This window comes from Brienomyrus brachyistius, chromosome 5 (genome assembly GCF_023856365.1).
Source record: "Brienomyrus brachyistius isolate T26 chromosome 5, BBRACH_0.4, whole genome shotgun sequence".
NCBI classification, from domain to species: Eukaryota; Metazoa; Chordata; class Actinopteri; order Osteoglossiformes; family Mormyridae; genus Brienomyrus; species Brienomyrus brachyistius.
Genome location: NC_064537.1, coordinates 13536742 through 13554627, shown reverse-complemented (window position 1 = coordinate 13554627; position 17886 = coordinate 13536742). Strand labels below are relative to the sequence as shown.

General features: G+C 38.8%; 1 protein-coding gene across 1 annotated transcript in view; it reads left to right on the top strand.

Moving 5' to 3' along the window:
- The first annotated feature begins 1964 nt into the window (after nt 1–1964).
- Nucleotides 1965–17886, top strand: part of gna13a (guanine nucleotide binding protein (G protein), alpha 13a) — a 32100-nt gene continuing 16178 nt past the window's right edge. Inside the window, exons 1-2 of the mRNA XM_049013793.1 lie at nt 1965–2293; nt 16326–16552. Coding sequence (XP_048869750.1) covers nt 2011–2293; nt 16326–16552 — 510 coding nt within the window. The 5' untranslated portion in view covers nt 1965–2010. The remainder of the gene's footprint in view (nt 2294–16325; nt 16553–17886) is intronic.

Here is a 17886-nt window from a genome sequence, read left to right as displayed (position 1 = left end):
AATGGCATGAAACTCCAACAACCCAGTCTTCTTTGTAATGTATATCAACTAAAAACTAAACGAAAAAAATCTTACAAGACTCACCCGTGATCGCCTCAACACATGATGCATGAAAATATCAATCTTTCAGTTGTATTATAACTATAACCCGGGCAAAAAAAAAAAAAAAAAAAAACACTGACGTAGTAATTCTTCTTTTGTCTTGAGAAAAAAAAATTCTACAAGCAAAATTAAAATAATTAAATCGATGGGTGTTTTCATTTTTTATTATATGAACAGAATATTTTATACTAAGCAATTTGAATACGATTTAATATGAAGGGATTTTCTCCACTGATATGGGCAAAACACCGTCCTGATTAGTCATTTACTCTTTATTAATTAATTCATTAGTTTGTTTGTTTGTTTACTTGGTTATCTGCTTGTTTATTTGTATACTAAGGAACTGTGGTGCTGAAAGTGTTTTATGTGGAAGAATACTCCATGTTTTTAAAGTGTTGTGCGTACGAATGTGAAGCAAGCCGCTTTGACATCCACACAGATAAGTTCTTCATTTTGCAAAGGAGCCACATTGTATCAATTACAAACAGGCACAGACTTAGCTTAGTAGCTAATTGTTCTCTGTGAATAGATCTCTATGTAACTTTCAAAAAGACCATTGTGAGATGGCACTAGAACTTTGCTGGGACAAATATCCTGTTTCGGCTTAAATACTGTTTCAGCATCAGTTTCAATGTGTTCAAACTAATGTAACATGAAATGCTACCGGCTAATCGTCTTCATCAGAGATGCAAGAAAAATGAACACACGTGCAACGGATGTAATCGTGTTTATTTATTTGTATAGCACATTGGTTGTCTGTACACAAAGGAAAATGTATGCAATGAAACAGACATTTGACAACGTTCATTAAACTCTACAAGAAATTTGATCATAGACAGTCGAAACTTGAATAGAGTGGGTTAAACCATTTGAAATAAAGAATAAAACTCTGTAAACTGATGGTTCAATATGTTTTATCCTGGATTATTTTTCTGCCAATTATCCAAAATTACTGCAGGTTCACAGAAGTGAACGAGCAGTGCTTAAAGACTGAATCTCTTAATGATTCCTTAAGATATCAGTCTCACAGCTTATGCATTAGCGGACAAATCATACACGATCTCTTACTGGCAGTTTACTTATTGGGTAAATGGAGACATCTCAAGCCTGGTCTTTAACACATGATAGGGAATACATTTTAGCTGCGAAATATTTTAATTCAAGCCTGACTAGTAGCTGAAAAGGGTGCTGTTGCTTATTATTCAAAATATTAAAATACTATATAAACAAAACAACTTAGAACTAATTAGGTAAAGACCGTTCTGTTAGCCTTTATAGATTGCATGTACTGTTGCTCCCTAAAGTTTTTTAACCATTAAAAACAAGTAAGCAGGGTATATCTTGAGTTTAGTGTTTTCATCCAGCTTAGTCTCTTTGAACATATATGAATAGTGTACTTTTGGGAGATAATTCTGTGTCAAATTATCTTTATTTACTAATGAGTCGGGAAACACGATCCATGCGTCCGTTTTCCACATATAGCAGTGATTCCATAGCAAACCAAGGGGAAAAAAATCTACGAACGCGTCCAAATTCCAACAGACATTATATTTATACCATTAAAATTGAAGACAACAGACTAATAGAATGTATTAATGTGTTGTTACACACACAATTATGCATTTCGAATTTAGATTATAGATGTTTACCAAATCTGCTCGAGTACCTCAGGCCTGTTATACTTCTTAATATCATTTTAATGGTTCTGTTACATTCGTTTTGATTCTGTCTGATTGTATGTACTAGGGATCGTATACTCCGACTAGAGCAGAAAAATACGGCGCGTTGCACGTCCCCGACGTCGTGCTCGCGCCTGGCAGCCCCACCCCTAGTGCACTCCCCGCCCTTCACTTGGTTGCGGGAGCGCGCTGAATCGCTCCCTTCTGTATCGATGAAGTTGCTACAAAGATGGCGGATTTCCTGCCGTCCCAGTCCTTTCTACATGTATGTTTCCCGAACTGCCTGCTCAGCAGCAACGAGGCAGAACAACTGAGGAAATCTAAGGAGATCGACAAGTGCCTAAATCGGGATAAAACGTACGTGAAGCGGCTCGTTAAGATCTTGCTGCTGGGCGCCGGGGAGAGCGGCAAGTCCACTTTCCTCAAACAAATGCGCATTATACACGGGGAGGACTTCGATCAGCGGGCCAAAGAGGAGTTCCGGGCTACGATATACAGCAATGTAATCAAAGGTAGGTGAGCAGGAACAACAGAAACTAGCCGCTTCGGCCCCCTGCTTGAAAGTGGCTCCTTATTTTGAGCTAATAAAGCATTTCAAACGCAAAGGGATAGAAAGTTGCGTGGCTGCCTTCGGCAGCATCCCCCACTTATCCCGAGTAAGAAACGCCCATGTTATCTGGTAGCGCTGCGTGGTTCGCCACATAGAGTAAGGTTTAAATCTCTAAGTAAAGTGATGTTTACCCTCAGAAAAGCCATGTCAGTCTATTGTATATCCGCGAACTCAAAACGTTACGTAAAACCGAATTAATTCTTCAGTTAACTTCTCTAGATAGCATGCTGGCTGATGTTTAGCTAGTGCTGGCATTGGGGAAATAATCGCCCCGTTAAGTCAACTTCATTAACTAGGTAGGTGACCCGACAATGTAATAGTTTAGTACTTGTTAAATGGTCGAAGGTGTGGGTGGACGTACTGTAGCGGCGACTACCGCGTTACTGTAGCTAGCCGCGAAGCTAGCAGGAGCCCTCAGTGTATAAACGTATTACGGCCGACGAAGGCGATGTGGCTTATCCCAATTCGCGATAAAAGCGATCAATTTTATCTCTGGCTGTGGCATGTATACTTAAATATTTCATGGATATGACTGGAGTTTATGTATCGTTGTTAAATGCTCGCAGGCGGTCAGCAGTAAATGCTTTCTAACGAGGTGTGTACAGTTGAATTTGTGAAGCAGTTAACACGCCCACTAAAATATGTCTGGGGAAAATGCGAATAAATTTTGCGGAGACTTTGTAGACGTTTCAAAAATGAAAAATATAAGTAAAGTGTTTTGTACAGTCATGCAAAATTTTATAGGGAAAAACTGGTTCCACAAGTGGAAAATGATTACTAATTGTTAACGGTCTGGTTTGAACTGCTTGCTTGGTACTTTTAGCCTGGATCGGATCACCTTTTCTTTTTAATCTTCTGCTGTCATAATGCTGACGGATCATTGTCACAAAGTTGCATATATTTCATCTTATTACATTTACTAGATGCCCTGGTTCGTTTTCTGCTAGATAGACTAGCATGATTTCCTGATGTAAAACTTAAGTCTCAAACCTGCAAACATGCAAAAAAAGGCTTCAAAGATGCAATCAGTCACAATCCGTTACATTTTATTAGGAAGTCTTACGCCATAATTTCTGCTTCGCGCAAAAATTTCAGATCAGCAAAAAAAGTAAATCGCCCCAAAAAAGGACATGCGTACTGGCAGAGGTACAGTACGGTGACTGCAGGTTTTTTGGGTCCCCATCATTGTCTTTATGCTAATGATTATAATTTAATGTAATGTACACTGCCTACAGCTGCAAGATTCAGGTGATGATACAGTCCCGTCATTGGATTTCAGTGGCTAATTAGCGGGGTCTAATTGCAAAGGCAAATAAAGATGAACACACTTGAAACAGCCCTGTTTTTAGGCAAAGCAATTCCTTCTGCAAGTGAAAATGTCAGTGAACAGCACACACACACACACACATACACATACACATATATATATATATAGCGCTGTGATACACAAACACTGAAAGTAGTGCATCATTCTTTTGATTTTTAACAAGACCACAGTGTTATCGCTTTCTGTCTTGCCTATGAACACTGAGCACCTGTTTGCTTTTGACAGATGTAACTGTGTATTGAAATTTTCATGCGAGTATTTATCTTGTAGCATTACTTGTAATACTACAGTTAGGTAGCTGTTACTAGGAATAGTATTCAGAGTACGCCATGTAGAATTTTTGGGTGTTAAAAAATAAAACAGGTAGGCTTATGGGTATCACCATCCACATCCAATTAAGACCCTTTTAATCTATTTAGTCCATTGTAGATTTTAGGATGCTCTTGCACGTTAGTTTCCTCAAACACTAAAATCTTATGAATAACACAAACTTGCGTACTCAATGAGTTTAAATTGTTCCATGTGACACCTTGTGAATATATGCTTTCTGGGTGAGACTGTAACTCCCTGAGCATGTTTGAAAGGTATTTACAGCCTACAGCAAGATGTCTATTTTTTTTCCTCCAAAATTCTGCTGAGACAGTAGGTTATTGACATGGTTTATTCACATTGCAGCCAGTTTTACTCTTGGCATTCAAGAGTCTGTACAATGCAAACTTGTCACAGGATGGTGAAGGGGAGCTTTAAGGCAAAATAAACCCTAATGATAGTGAACAAACAATGCTGTGAGGCTTCAGTAGGCTTATGAATTGTGACCTTTTACACTCTGAGGGACAGACCCGTCTTGTGCTTGGCTAGATGATCCAGTGTAATTAAAAACATGCATTCTCTCTCTAAGTACTGATCAGCGTATTCTCAAGTTTCCTGTATTTACTTACCACTTTTCTCACTTTTGCAGTGGTGTTAGCATTGAGTAATGTTTTGCTCTCCTTTAAGAATAAATAGTCATTACTTTATGACTGGCTGGAAGTGCTTTTAATGTCATAAGACTTTAAGGAAAGTGCCTTTTAACATAGCCTTTGTTTTCCCTGATCATTCAGTCTTTTGAATGTTTGTGTATTAATGCACTAGCATGGCTGCCTGCTGCCCGGATATCTGCATAGGGAAGCCCTTGTAAAGCAGCGTGGACAGATATTGTTCATATAAACCAGTCGTGATTTTAGAACAGAAGATAGAATAGTTTACAATAGAGTTGTGTTCTTCCTAACTATATCGGTGAATGATATTTGAAGTATTTTTCTTTGCTCGCCATTGAACAGTGAAGTGGAGGCAGATGTATTCTTAGGGTACATGCGCAAGAATCCCCAGGACTTTAGATGTTGGACATAACCATTTGTCTGGATGCTGGCTCGGTCCTAAACAGACGTCTACTCACACCCACAATTTGCAGATGAGTAGTGCTCCTAAAATATTAATGACAGGCGTATTGTGATGCCCAGAAGTTAGTAATCTGTATGAATTTGGTTGTATAATTATGTTCAATAATTATAATAATAAACTGCAAATAAGTACCAGGACACCACTGACATCTTTTTACCTTAAACATGTATGGGCTGAATTTATACAGATTAATAACTTTTTGTGATTACAATATGCATTTCATTAATATTGTAGGCTCACTACTATTCTGCTCACCAAATTGTGGGTGTGAGAAAATGTCCATATAGTACCAAAAAGCCTGCATCTGGACAAGTGTTTACACCCGTCATCTAAACTCCTGGTGATTATTGCACATGCTTCATATAATCGTGATTACATTGCGATGTGATATCATGCAGACTTTCCCTGAGCCATTGGTGGTAAATACAAGCTTGTGTACGTGCAGCAGCTGTTTAAAAATTGCAGATTCTCTTTTGCTTTTGGTATATCAGCATGCAGACATACCGCATCTCTAGTTGATGCACAGTCAGCCCGAGCAGTTCACAGCAGTGTCATGTGCAGAGAGTTTTGCTTTGGTTTTTTAAGTAACCTAAGAGACTGGCCTACAAAGAAAAAAAGGGCCCTGTGATATGATCTGTCACAGCCTGTGCAGTGACATGCATTCTTGATTTTATTTAGTGGAGTGTGTCCCTTGGGGTGATTGCTTTTTTCTGGGTCCCTCCGAACAATGACTAATGAAGTATAAACAGTGGCAGCCGAAGTGTGGCGTGAAAAGTGAGTTGCATGGTAGCGCTCTAAATATGCAAACGTGTGTTAATTGAAGTGGAGGAGAGTTTGACGCAATTCATGAATCAAGTGAAAACTGACACTTGAAGATATTTTACTGCAGTGAACATAGCAATTCCCAATAGCTTTTCAACATGATTCATGGCCTCATCTAATTACGGAAATATTATCTAGAATTTAATATAACGATGGCAGTTGCTAATGTTACATACAGTTTGTCTCCTGGATTGTTCTAGTGAAGAACTGCCTGATTTCCCAGGACAAGGCCTGCCTAGAATAAATGTTGCTGCCTTTGTTTGCATGGTTTTCTTGTAGTATTAAGTATTGTTGTTTTTATGCGATGCGTTTTGGTTTTAACTATATCACGTTAGGTCTGGGTGATATGCCTTAAAAATTATGTCGTGATATTTTCAGAGATTTTGATATCACAGTAGTTATTCTGCTTATGATGACCAAATTGTCATGCTAATAGTTATGCGAGAGCTGTGACTGGTGCTCTGTATGGACAAAAGTATTGGGACACCCATGGGAACTCATTTGACACCCTATTTAAAATCCATAGGCATTAATATGGCGTTGGTCCATACCTAAAATGTGCACCTGATCAGAACCAAAACTAACAACAGAGAGCAGCAAAACCGGAACTAATAGAGGGCACCCAAGAGCGAAAATGGAGCTTGCTGCCTCCATCTTGTAAACACACATTTTCTGTGACTCGTTTAAGCAGATATTGTGTGGACCTTTGTAGCGGTAAGTAATTTTAAAACTGTGCCGTGTGCTAAGATTTTATGAATTTTGTGTAATAAAGGTAATTGATTGTTCGTTAGCGCCTTCTGGCTCAGAAAATTTTATCCATGGCTGTGATGGGTGGGCTTATGCATGTATTACATTTTGGGGAACAAATGTCCCTACAGTGTGATAAAGACCTGTTTTTTGTTTACATTGTGGGGACCCTTTTTTCAGTTCCCTGAAAAGGAAACTCAATTATAAAAAATCTGGCTGCAATCAAAAAACTAAAAATATCAAAAGTCTACTACAAGTTGTCCCCAACTTAGGACCATGACAGGTTCCGATTGAGTGGTTGTAAGTTGATTTGGTCGTAAGTCAGCCCTTTATTTTATATGCAAAAATAATTATGTGTATAGTATACTGTAACCGTGAAACATAATACAACCACTGCCTTGAAAACAGTTTGCAATCGCAGAAAATGATAAGCAAGGCAAAAATAATAAAAACAATAATTATAAATAATTATAAACTCAGCAAAAAAAGAAACGTCCTCTGACTTTCAACTGTTTTTACTTTCAGTAAACTTAATGTGTAAATACATTTATTTGTATGAACACTAAGAGTCAACACCATAAGACATAAACTAAAAATGTTTCACAATGTGTCCCTGAATGAAGGGAGGCTCAAAATCTAAAGTACCAGTCAGTATCTGGTGTGGCCACCAGCTGCTTGAAGTACTGCAGTGCATGGACCAGATTTGTCAGTTCTTGCTGTGAGATGTTACCCCACTCTTCCACCAAGGCACCTGCAAGTTCCTGGACATTTCTGGGGGGAATGGCCCTAGCCCTCACCCTGCGATCCAACAGGTCCCAGACGTGCTCAATGGGATTGAGATCCGGGCTCTTCGCTGGCCATGGCAGAACACTGACATTGCTGTCATGCAGAAACTCACGCACAGAACGAGCAGTATGGCTGGTGGCATTGTCCTGCTGGAGGATCATGTCCGGATGAGCATGCATAAAGGGTGCCACATGAGGGAGGAGGATGTCTTCTCTGTACCGCAAGGCATTGAGATTGCCTGCAATGACAACAAGCTCAGTCCGATGGCGATGTGATATACCGCCCCGACCATGACGGACCCCCCACCTCCAAATCGATCCCGCTCCAGGGTACAGGCCTCGGTGTAACGCTCATTCCTTCGACGATAAACACGAATCCGTCCATCACTCCTGGTGAGACAAAACCGTGACTCATCAGTGAAGAGCACTTTTTGCCACTCCTGTCTGGTCCAGCGAAGGTGGGTTTGTGCCCATAGGCGGCGTTGTTGCTGGTGATGTCTGGTAAGGACCTGCCTTACAACAGGCCTACAAGCCCTCAGTCCAGCCTCTCTCAGCCTATTGCGGACAGTCTGAGCACTGATGGAGGGATTGTATGTTCCTGGTGTGACTCGGGCAGTTGTTGTGGCTATCCTGTACCTGTCACGCAGGTGTGATATTCGGATGTACCGATCCTGTGCAGGTGTTGTTACACGTGGTCTTCCACTGCGAGGATGATCAGCTGTCCTTCCTGTCTCCCTGTAGCGCTGTCTTAGGCGTCTCACAGTGCGGACATGGCCCTTATTGCCCTAGCCACATCAGCAGTCCTCATGCCTCCCTGCAGCATGCCTAATGCACGTTCACGCAGATGAGCAGGGACCCTGGGCATCTTTCTTTGGGTGTTTTTCACAGTCGGTAGACAAGTCTCTTTAGTGTCCTGCGTTTTTAGAACTGTGACCTTAAATGCCTACTTTCTGTAAGCTGTTAAGGTCTTAACGATCATTCCACAGGTGCATGTTAATTAATTGATTATGGTTAATTGAACATGCATGGAAAACATTGTTTAAACCCTTTACAATGAAGATCTGTAAAGTTATTTGGATTTTTACAACATTATTGTTGAAATACACAGTCCTGAAAAAGGGACGTTTCTTTTTTTGCTGAGTATATAAAATAAATGTATAAAAATAATAAGGGATGCATGGACAAATTAAGTGACCCAAGTTTTAGCGTGGTATTTATAAAACAAAAAAGCTTCAACATAAATTTTTCAGAAACCCATCTAGGAATGATTTAAACAAGGATGAAAATGATTGTCTCGGGAAACTTGTGCACTGTTCATGCAAAAGCAACAGAGGTAAATTTAGTACTAAATTTAGTATTTAAATAGTACTGAAGTAGGAATAATTAAAATAGCAAAACCTGATCACTTTTTTCCTATGACAGAGTAAAAATATTTTAGCAAAACTTTAACTCCCTGTACTAATGCCTGTATACAGAATTAAAAGTAAAAAAAGCCTGATCTTAATCTAGCTGACTGTCGAAGTAAGAATTCCACATGCACAACATGCAATGTCGGCATTAATATCTGTTCTAATAGTTCTGTATGTAGTCAGAATTAATGTGATAATTGATTAAAAAACGATCCCTGTCAGGTTGCTTGGAGATAAGTATGCTTGTTTTAATGTAATCTGACAATATTCATTTTAAGGCAGCTTGTGAAATAATGTACCAGCTCGCAATTGGCTGCACTGTAATGTGAAGTTACCTGTTTCACAGAGGTGGTTTTGCTTAACTTTTGGCTCAGTATGTTATGAATGTTCAAAATTTAGACCATGGTTACTTAACATGGTTACGCTGGGGGCAGCGTGTGGCTCTGTGGGCTAAGCCTGTGTGCCTGTAATAAGAAGGTCGCAGGTTCAAACCCAGCCTCAGCCGGTGGGTCCTTGAGCAAGGCCCTTAACCCCCAGCTCCCTGGGCGCCGCTACGGGTGGCAGCCCTTCGCAGACAACTTCCTCTATGAAAAAAGAGCAAGTTGTGGTAGGCGTAAAGACAATTTCAGTCAAGTATCTATTATTATTATTATTATTATTATTAAGACAGTCTCCTTTGGTTTTGGCATGCAGAAACACCTGTCAAGATATAGAGCTAATGTGAGGTTGAGGTTTTTTGGTTTGTGTTGTGGAGTAGGGTTGTGTGATTTGACACACAATGTTATCGATAACTGAAATTTACCGGAACTGTCATGATTACTTGATTTAAAGAAATTTATCGAATTTTTAAATTTGTCTTCTCAGATACTTTATAGTATGGCAGAAGGTGGATGAGGGCCTAAATAAAGAGTGAGTTGTGTGCAATCATTTCTCAATAAAAGTCAAAAGACAAATTGTGATATTTATAAATCAGAAAAAGATTAACCAAAATTTACCAAAAATAACTTCTTTTTGGCTATAATCAACTAACAGAGTCTGTCAAATAAATTGACGCTGTTGGCGCAAGTTGTGCCAACAGACACAAAGCAGTGCTGACGCATCACTTGCTGTTGCTGAATATCATCTCTATAGAATCTAAAATACAGTAAAACCTCGGATTGCAAGCATAATTCAATAAGCAAATAAGAGAGGAGAGGAGGAGGGTTATTTTGTTATACGACTATAACTAATCACTGCTATCTGGCTCACTGAAATCTTTCTTTTTGTGCAACTTTAACAAGGAACCTATCCAATGACAGCTGCTTTTGCCTTTTTGATTTCGCGGAAATTTGGACATTGCATTGTCGTTAAACAGATTCATCACTCGAGCTGCTACGCCCTTATTCGAGTAGTGCTTTTCTACTAAAATTTGAGTATACGAGTGAGGCACGCCGACTGAGACTGAGCATGGGAAACGATTACCCACAATCCCGCAGCGAGACAGAGAGAGAACCATTGGCTCAGTTGTGATTGCGTGACACTAGGCAGACAAAGTGTATACATAATATTCATATTGCAATACCTTGCTCGTTTATCAAGTTGAAATTTAATTTCAAATTTTTTCTCATCTTGCAAAACACTCGCAAACCAAGTTACTCGTAATCCAAAGTTTTACTGTACTTCCTTACAGCTTACCTTCCTTACCTCCTTACCAGGAACATGGGTACGTATGCAGGAATATATATTAGTGAATATGGTTCGAAAACGGATATAAACATAGATTAAACTGTAATATTAAGAGTGTTATAAAATTCACACATAAATGGAATGCAATATGTCTCAATACAAATTAATAATCTTATACACTATTATGGACTCATTTCGCCGACATACATCGGCACCAATAACACAATGGAGACAGCTTGCATCCGGTTAAACAATGCACTTGCGAGTTGTATTTATACATGCTGATATAAATGGAAATAACTTACAGTGTTATCATAAACTAAATCTAGGTAATAAAATTAAATGACACTATCACAACGTGGTTATTGGTAAGTGCAGGTGACTAATATGAGAGAAATAATGCTGCACATGTGCTTATGCTCACACTCTCAAACGGAACAAAACGGGAAGTTTCAGCTATTAATAACTGTAACTTATTTAGCTAAACTACATGCTGTGTACAACGTAGTGGCTGCCTGCATCCTCGCTGTGCAATCGCCTGTACGTCTTTTGAACACACGCATATTTTAATTACTTTTGAAAAATTCTGGTATTCCACACACTGTCGTATAACAGTCAGCAGTGGTGTGTGGATGGTCAACAGGAAAATGTTGGTGCTGGATTTTAGCATTTTTCTTTTTGGGAAGCGTTCATCCCTAATAATAGACGAGTAACGCTGTGTTAGCATCTGACAGTGACTGACCGGTGATTATCATCTTGTTGGGGAAGTAGGCTTAAGTTACGCACAAAGAAAGATAACAAAGATTTACGATGTGGTTTTCTATTCAGCCTCGTAACCATTTCTGACAGTTAAATTTTTTTTGACTCTTTGTAGACTTCTAACAGAATCTTGATAATTTAGTTTAATTTTGATCAGTGGTTCTTAAAATATGGTATGCATCTCTAATGGTACACAGTTATCAGTGTAGGTAAACTTTGATCATAATGGTGGTACACAGCAACGACCAGTAAAAAAAAAAAAAAAGATGCTTAGCACTGCCAGCACCTCCCCCGAGGTCAGCAAGTTTTAAGAGCAACTGTTTAGCGGATCATCCATGCATCGTGTTTTCACACTTTTACGTCTTTCTTTTGGCTAAAAATAATTTGAGCACCTGTTTTTATATTGAAATATCGCACATTTTTTGGACATCACCCAGCCCTATTTTTGATGCATGTGTATCATGTAATTACAAACCTTTGCATAGAAACATGCATAAATATCTGCTTCACTTCGTAGGTAATTAATAAGCTGTATGTATGTAGTGTGCTGACTATATGTGTACACTTTTGTAGAGTCTGACAGTTTGTTGTAGTACTTTGGTTATTGGAGACTTTTTAAAAGCCAATTCAAACATTTTATTTATTCAGACATTTTGAAGAAACTGTTCAAATTCTTAACCAGCAGTGGAGAAATACCCTTAAGCTCACAATCTCAAGTGCAGGAACTTGTTTTCCATGGGTGTGTTTGGCTTTGGGGGAAACAAATATGTATGAACAGTACACCTTTTTGGCTGTTCATTATAACACTATTTGTGGTCACAGAAACAATTTAATATTTGTGTAATTTGGTATTTTTACTGCGGAAACTCCCCAGATTTAAGTTTCATATGTTGTTTCTCACTTGCTGTTGAATGAATCTAATAATATTTGTTAGGGATGGTAAAATTCACCGATTGGCATTGGTTCACCGGAGTAAAAGTTTACCACGCGATTGTGTCAAATTGGGAGGGGGGTGGGGGGGCGGGGAGAGAGAATCAGAAGCCTGCACCGGATACAATTTGGGATGGACTTTGAGATGCATCGTTTTTTTTACATGTTTATGCCATGTGCATGTGACCAATCTGGACAAATCTGACCAATACTTTTTGACCAGTAATTTTATGTTTAGGCCTAGATTGATTCTCCCCCTCTAAACTGTTCCTGTTTTTGTACCATATTGAATTGCGTACCATCATATTCTTTTGCATTGCATTGTATCGCATTATGGTGAATCAAATCGTATTGTGTTTTTAGTTGCGTATGTGTTTTAAATGTATTGGATCATTGGCCATGCATTGAGGAGTATCGCATCGACCTCACATTGATGCAGATGCGCATGCATGATATTTATGCAAATTAAACTCAATGTATTGTTGCATTTATATGGTAGTTTGATACCGAAGGCTAGGAATTCTATTCATGTGTAATTATTGCTGAATAGATTGTGTTCTGACAGTTATTACAATGTGCAGTAGCTATTAATGGCCTAAGTAGTCTTTAAATTAAATGAAAGGAATGGTTTTCTTTTTAATTTAATTTTTATTGCATTTGATGTCTGATTGGTTGCATGGAATTCCCTGTTTTTATGAAGTGTTGCATAATTGCCAAGTAATCGTTATGCTCCCTCTGATCTCAGGAGATATTTGATTTGATCGACAATGGAGTCGCCTCATTGACCTTTTTTTCTTTGAAACTCAAATTAGTCTAAATCACCTGGGGAAGACTGTAAACAGGTTTGACAAGTTCCTTTAAACACTGAGATGGTAAAACAAGTGCTCCTGTGTGTTATACACCATTGACATGTGGATTAACAAACGATCATAGTGTTATCTATGAGATTTATCTTTAACAAGTTAAAACACTAACTTAAAGAATTACTCCTACAATGATCTTAAGTTCATCTTAAACATGTATTTGTGTAGTAATTAAAGTAGTAATTCGGTTTGCCTTGATTTGATGTTTCAAACACATTTACATTGATATATCAGCCTGAAATATTCTGATGTCATCTTGTTAGTTTTTATCTACACTGACACAATAGGCAGCTTTTAAAATGCTGTGTAGGATGATGTCACTCTAGGAATGAGACTTGAGGAGACAAAGGCTGCACTCACACTAGCTGATCCGTATTGTGCCCGAGCATGTTTGATCCCCAAAGTCCAGTTTATTAGACTAGTGAGATTGCTCTTTATTGTGCCCAGGTACTGTATGCTTACCTGTGCCGTGGTCTGCTTGAAGAGGTGGGCCAGAGCATGATTAGTCAATTTTAGAATTTACACTACAGCACAGAACAACGAATTGTGCTCTCTGCATTTAACCCATATGTGACAATGTGACATAGCAGGGGGCAGCCAGTTCAGCGCCCGGGGAGCAGTGCTTGGGGGCGGTACCTTGCTTAGGGTACCTCAGTGGTGCCTTGCTTCAAACCTGCAATCTTTCAATTACAAGTGCACTTCTCTAACCATTAAGCCACCACTGCCCCCATCCAGTACAAAATTCAGGTATGATGTCAATGATGCGACTGACACACGCATGCATACATGTACACTATAAATGACGCAAACCCGAAAGAAATGGATTGGTAGGCTGTGCAATCCTTTTCTTTCTTTCTTTCTTTTTTTTTTTAGATGACTTCCCACACAGCGCATTATGCTTATCTAACTGCTTTTAAACACAGTGTAGCGTTATAACCTGTAGGTACAGAAGCTAGTTTTGATGTCAACGTAAACGTATTTCCTGCCAAAAAGGAGATGAAAATAATGATAAAAATACAATCTCCACTTTGCCATTTAGTTTAGGCAGTCTATGCTGAACAGTCCTGCCAAAATTAAAAATAAAATGAAATAACACCATTTGTATTTTTATTTTCCACTCATGCTTAAGTCATTTGTGAAAAATTTTGATAAAATTAAAAACTTTTGTCTTTTCGTATTCCAGTTGAACTTTTAATTTCCTACTTTGCGCTGTCATTTTGTTCACAAGTTCACAACATGCAAAAATATGTTAATTGGAACAGGTCAGTGGGCAGGGTTATGGATATGGAAGAGTTTCTACCAAACTTTTTACATCATCATATGATGATTATCATCATCATATAGTTTGGCGCAGACACTGTTCCTAGATGATGTCTCACACTCTTCATCTGCATAAAATGTACTACAAATTTAAGGCAAAATAGCTTAAGTGTTTTATGGTCATTTATTTGCCAAGAAAGCGCTGGGTCACTAGCGACTGGAACATGGTAAAGTGATTGTATGACATACGCATCTCCAAACAGCACTCAACTGTTTTTATCCTTAGAAATGTTTCCTGAAAGACCCATGTGCACACAAATTTAATCAGCGGAGAACAATCAAACATAAAACACTTAACATGGTTGCAGCTTATGTGGTAAGTTGAATAAAGTGATAATAAAAACAAAACAATTCCAGTAAGGAAAAACAATAGGGATCCTGCAGCTGCACGGACTCAAGTCTCAGATTTGCAGCTTCACATTTCACATGTTCAGAAGCCAGGTTACAAGTACGATTGAGATTACAGGTTGCACAAACTCTATATATGTGCACTCAGAATGCTGGAATTTCTGGCAGCTTTGGGTCCATGACAACTATGGGTCCATGACAACTATGGGTCCATGACAACTATGGGTCCATGACAACTATGGGTCCATGAAATATTGCCAGACACCAAGCAATAAATGGGCGAGATCTGTGTGCCTCAAATGATGACAGCCAGTCATTTCTTTTGGGTATTATTGGCTAGACTTGTTTGACTATCAAAATGCTGTGCCAATCACATGCGTTCAGGACATGACAAAATCTAAATATAGGGTTTTCTTCCCTATTTGTGCAATTGTAATGCTGATGTGACACGGCTTGCAAATGTGAAGTTTGCAAGTGTGCAAAATTTTTTGTAAACCCTTAGCTGCAAGGATTTTCAAAACTAAAATACGAGTGTGGAAATCTCTGCACATATGTACAAAGCTAGAATATTAGTACGCAAATGCAAGGTTGCCAACTCTCATGCATCTGGCTCATCAGCTCATGCTCGCGCAAGAAATCTGCCAAATCTGTATTCCATTATTAACCTAAAATTTGCTACATCAAAAGCACTGGGGCAGTTTGCAAACTCTACAGACTATTTACAAGGTAATAAAACACTTGTAATGCGTGTAAATGTGTGTATACATGTAAATGTGTGTGCAGACTTGTATCAAATGGAAAATCTCATGCCAGCCAGAAGAAAAAAGTTGTCAACCCCACAAATCTGTTTCACACAGCCATGGAATTGGACAATGTATAGACCTGTTTTATAGGAAAGGTACCTTAAATGACTTCTGTTGTGATCTCGCGCTATTTAGAAAATAAAATTAAATAAAATCAACTTGACCTTCAAGGGGGCGGGGCAGCCCCTAATATAATGGTAGGGGAAACACTGATTTAAGTTTATTACTTTATGGGCACTGCTATGAAAAATATAGCCCACAAGAGCTGACTGATACAGGCACTGTGCCAGTCAAATATTCCTTAGATGAATCAGAGGTGATGGTCTATTCTTGTCATGTCTTTAAAATGACATCTTCATAGGTAGTGATTCTACAGTACATGGCTTCCCCCCCCAGTGCTGTTTTAGGCTTAGTTACAGGTGACAAGAGAAACTGAAATACAGCTGAGTTAATGTGCAATCCATGCATGCATGTGGTTATTTAAAATCTATGGTATGGCCATTTCCACAGGAAGGGGTGAGTATTCAGACAGCTCTCAGAAGATATCCAGCATTTTGGAGATGCTCACAAAATTTAGCCACTAAATTTACAGTACAAAAGTTGTAGTGCAGAAGTGTGAAACATGCTGCTAATATCCAGTATACTGTTTGCGCAAGGGGTGTAAGAATATGACATCTGACAGTATTTGACATTAGTGACTTTTTGGTTTTTTGCAGGAATCCGGGTTCTGGTTGATGCCAGAGAGAAACTGCACATCCCTTGGGGAGATCCCGCCAACCAGCTTCACGGGGAGTCCATGATGTCCTTCGATACACGCTCCGTCCAGATGGCCCAGGGCATGGTGGAGACGAAAGTCTTCTTGCAGTTCCTGCCCTCCATACGCTCGCTGTGGAGCGACAGCGGCATCCAGAATGCCTATGACAGACGACGAGAGTTTCAGCTGGTGAGTTGCAGGCCATTGCACCTGACCTATAGTAAATCATCAGTAGCAAATTGCCGTGGAACATTTAGCATTATCAGAAAGATCAGCTGAAAACTAGCTTAAGATCACTTACACACATGATGATGACATTCTGATTGTTTTATACCTTCAGTCGTCTAGTTTCAGCATAGATTGATAAACATTAATATTCTGCCATTTCCTTGTCATTTCAGGGATTCTGCCCCAGGTTGTACATAGCTAAATTGGTCTCTTTCTTAATTATGCTGATTTTAATAACAGATCTGTTATTTTATTTTGTTTTTTAATTTAATCAAGTGTAATTTTAAGGGTGGTATTTTCTCTTGGATATCTGGCACACAATCATTGTTACAATTTGTGACAGATACACAACAAATACAGTTAGAATTACAACTGAACTTTTAAGAAATGTACCCATGTACACATTTCTGAATATTACTTGAGTTTCACATATAAATAGTTCAGTGACATGGGTTTAATTGCTAAGTAAGTAAGGCCTTCCCATAACCTCTGCTTTTCTTGGCATTAAAAAAGTGTATAACTGCATAATTTTTAATTTTGGCTGGCAATCTGATGAGAAATCGGGATCATGTGCAATAAATTGACTTCCCTAAATGCTTTCAGTTCCATTATGCAGAATGTGCATGAAGGATGTCTGCTCCTTCCTTGAAATAGAATGACTGGCTGATTTTTCTCATTATTTTCTCCTGTTAAACTGACTTCATTCACCATCGTTGAGGAGACCATTTAAAGTAGGCAGCCAGGGATTAGTGTATAAAAGTATATACAATGACATGGTAAAATAGTTTGCCTCTGAATGCAGTATGATAGTAGGTACCAAATGTGCGTTTTGAATGTGGTTTGAACTGCAGCACTGGGTGTTGTCATTTTTAGCGATTTTGTGTGTATATGAAACAGTTTCCCACCCACATGGAAAGCTTTTGAGTCAGCATGGGCCAGCATCCTTGGGGAATGCCTTCAATGCCTTATTGAGATTCAGTAAGCAAATTGAAACTATTAATGTTCTGTATACTCTGCATATTTAAGCAGTAATATACGAGGATTGAGGTTACATTTCAATATATCACGGTTGTGATTCGCAGGCTAAGGTAACAGTAATAAGACATGGCATATTTTGTTTGTTTGTTTATTTAAACATTTACAGGCCTCCGCAGAAAAAGTTTCCGTGACATCAGCAAAAGTAGGATGGGCTATCACTCCAAACCTTTCGCATACCCGAAAACTTCCATCTATAATCGGTATATTTTTGTCTAATATCCCCAGTGTCAGCAGTTGAACTAACTAGCCAGCTTATG